The sequence below is a fragment of the Naegleria gruberi genome (genome assembly GCF_000004985.1).
Source record: "Naegleria gruberi genomic scaffold NAEGRscaffold_538, whole genome shotgun sequence".
Taxonomy (NCBI): Eukaryota; Heterolobosea; class Eutetramitea; order Acrasida; family Naegleriidae; genus Naegleria; species Naegleria gruberi.
In genome coordinates this window covers 1-940 of record NW_003162970.1, presented here as the reverse complement: position 1 = coordinate 940, position 940 = coordinate 1, and the positions used below count along the sequence as shown (strand labels likewise).

At 24.6% G+C, this 940-nt stretch overlaps 1 protein-coding gene across 1 annotated transcript in view; it reads right to left on the bottom strand.

The window, feature by feature from the left end:
• The window catches only part of NAEGRDRAFT_76870 (uncharacterized protein), a gene marked incomplete at both ends in the record, with an annotated part of 2,550 nt that extends 1,713 nt beyond the window's left edge, over positions 1 to 837 (bottom strand). The window contains one exon of the mRNA XM_002668173.1: positions 188 to 837. Coding sequence (XP_002668219.1) covers positions 188 to 836 — 649 coding nt within the window. The remainder of the gene's footprint in view (positions 1 to 187) is intronic.
• Positions 838 to 940: the final 103 nt, after the last annotated feature.

The following is a 940-nucleotide window of genomic DNA, read 5'->3' as shown; positions in this document are numbered from 1 at the left end:
ATTTGTTCAATATTTGAATGTTCTAAAGCTAATGCTTGTAATGATTGATAAAATTGTTGAAGTGATGGATTTGTAAATTCATGTGGATTAAAATCTATTGTTAATTTCTTTGTAATCTTTTTAGCTAATTGAATATGTTTATCAGTTGGTGTTTGTTCATTTGTAAATTCTTGTAATTTTCTAATACCATCTGCATAGGGTAAATAAATAATTTGAAAACCAGGTGGTGTAATTTGTGTATTACTTTCTTCATCAATTAATTCTTCTTGTGGTAAAAGTGCAATAAATTGTGGCATTGTACCTTCACGTTGAATAAATCTACAAATGGCAATTCTATTCATTTCAATCATCTTTTTATGAAGTGCTGATAATGTTAATAAACTACCATTAATTTTAGAATCATTTGGATATAAAAATCCACTACTCTTATAATTATGATAGATTTTCAATCGACTTTTAGGTTTAAATCCAATTAATTTAATACCAGGTTGTACATGTTCATTCTTTACTCCTGATACATTTTTTAATTGTTTAATATTGGTTAATTCTTCAAGTGTAAATTCTGATTTATGTCCTCCATATTCATAATAATATATCATATCATTGGATGATGATGATGATGAATTTGTAAATTCATTGGTACTACTACTAGTTGTATTATTATTATTATTAGTTGTAGTTGTAGTAGTAGTTGAAGAAGATAATTCATTTTGTAAAATATTATTACCATTTCTCATTAATTCAGTACCTGTATCTTGACATATAAATTTAGTTTCACATTTTAATAACTTGTTTGTATCTGAATGTAAATGAACTGCTGCTGGTTTTCTAGTTTTACTAATACATGAATATAATGTACAATTTAAAATTATAGAATTATTATTACTACTATTACTACCACTACCATTATTATTATTAATATCACCAATAATAAATGGAA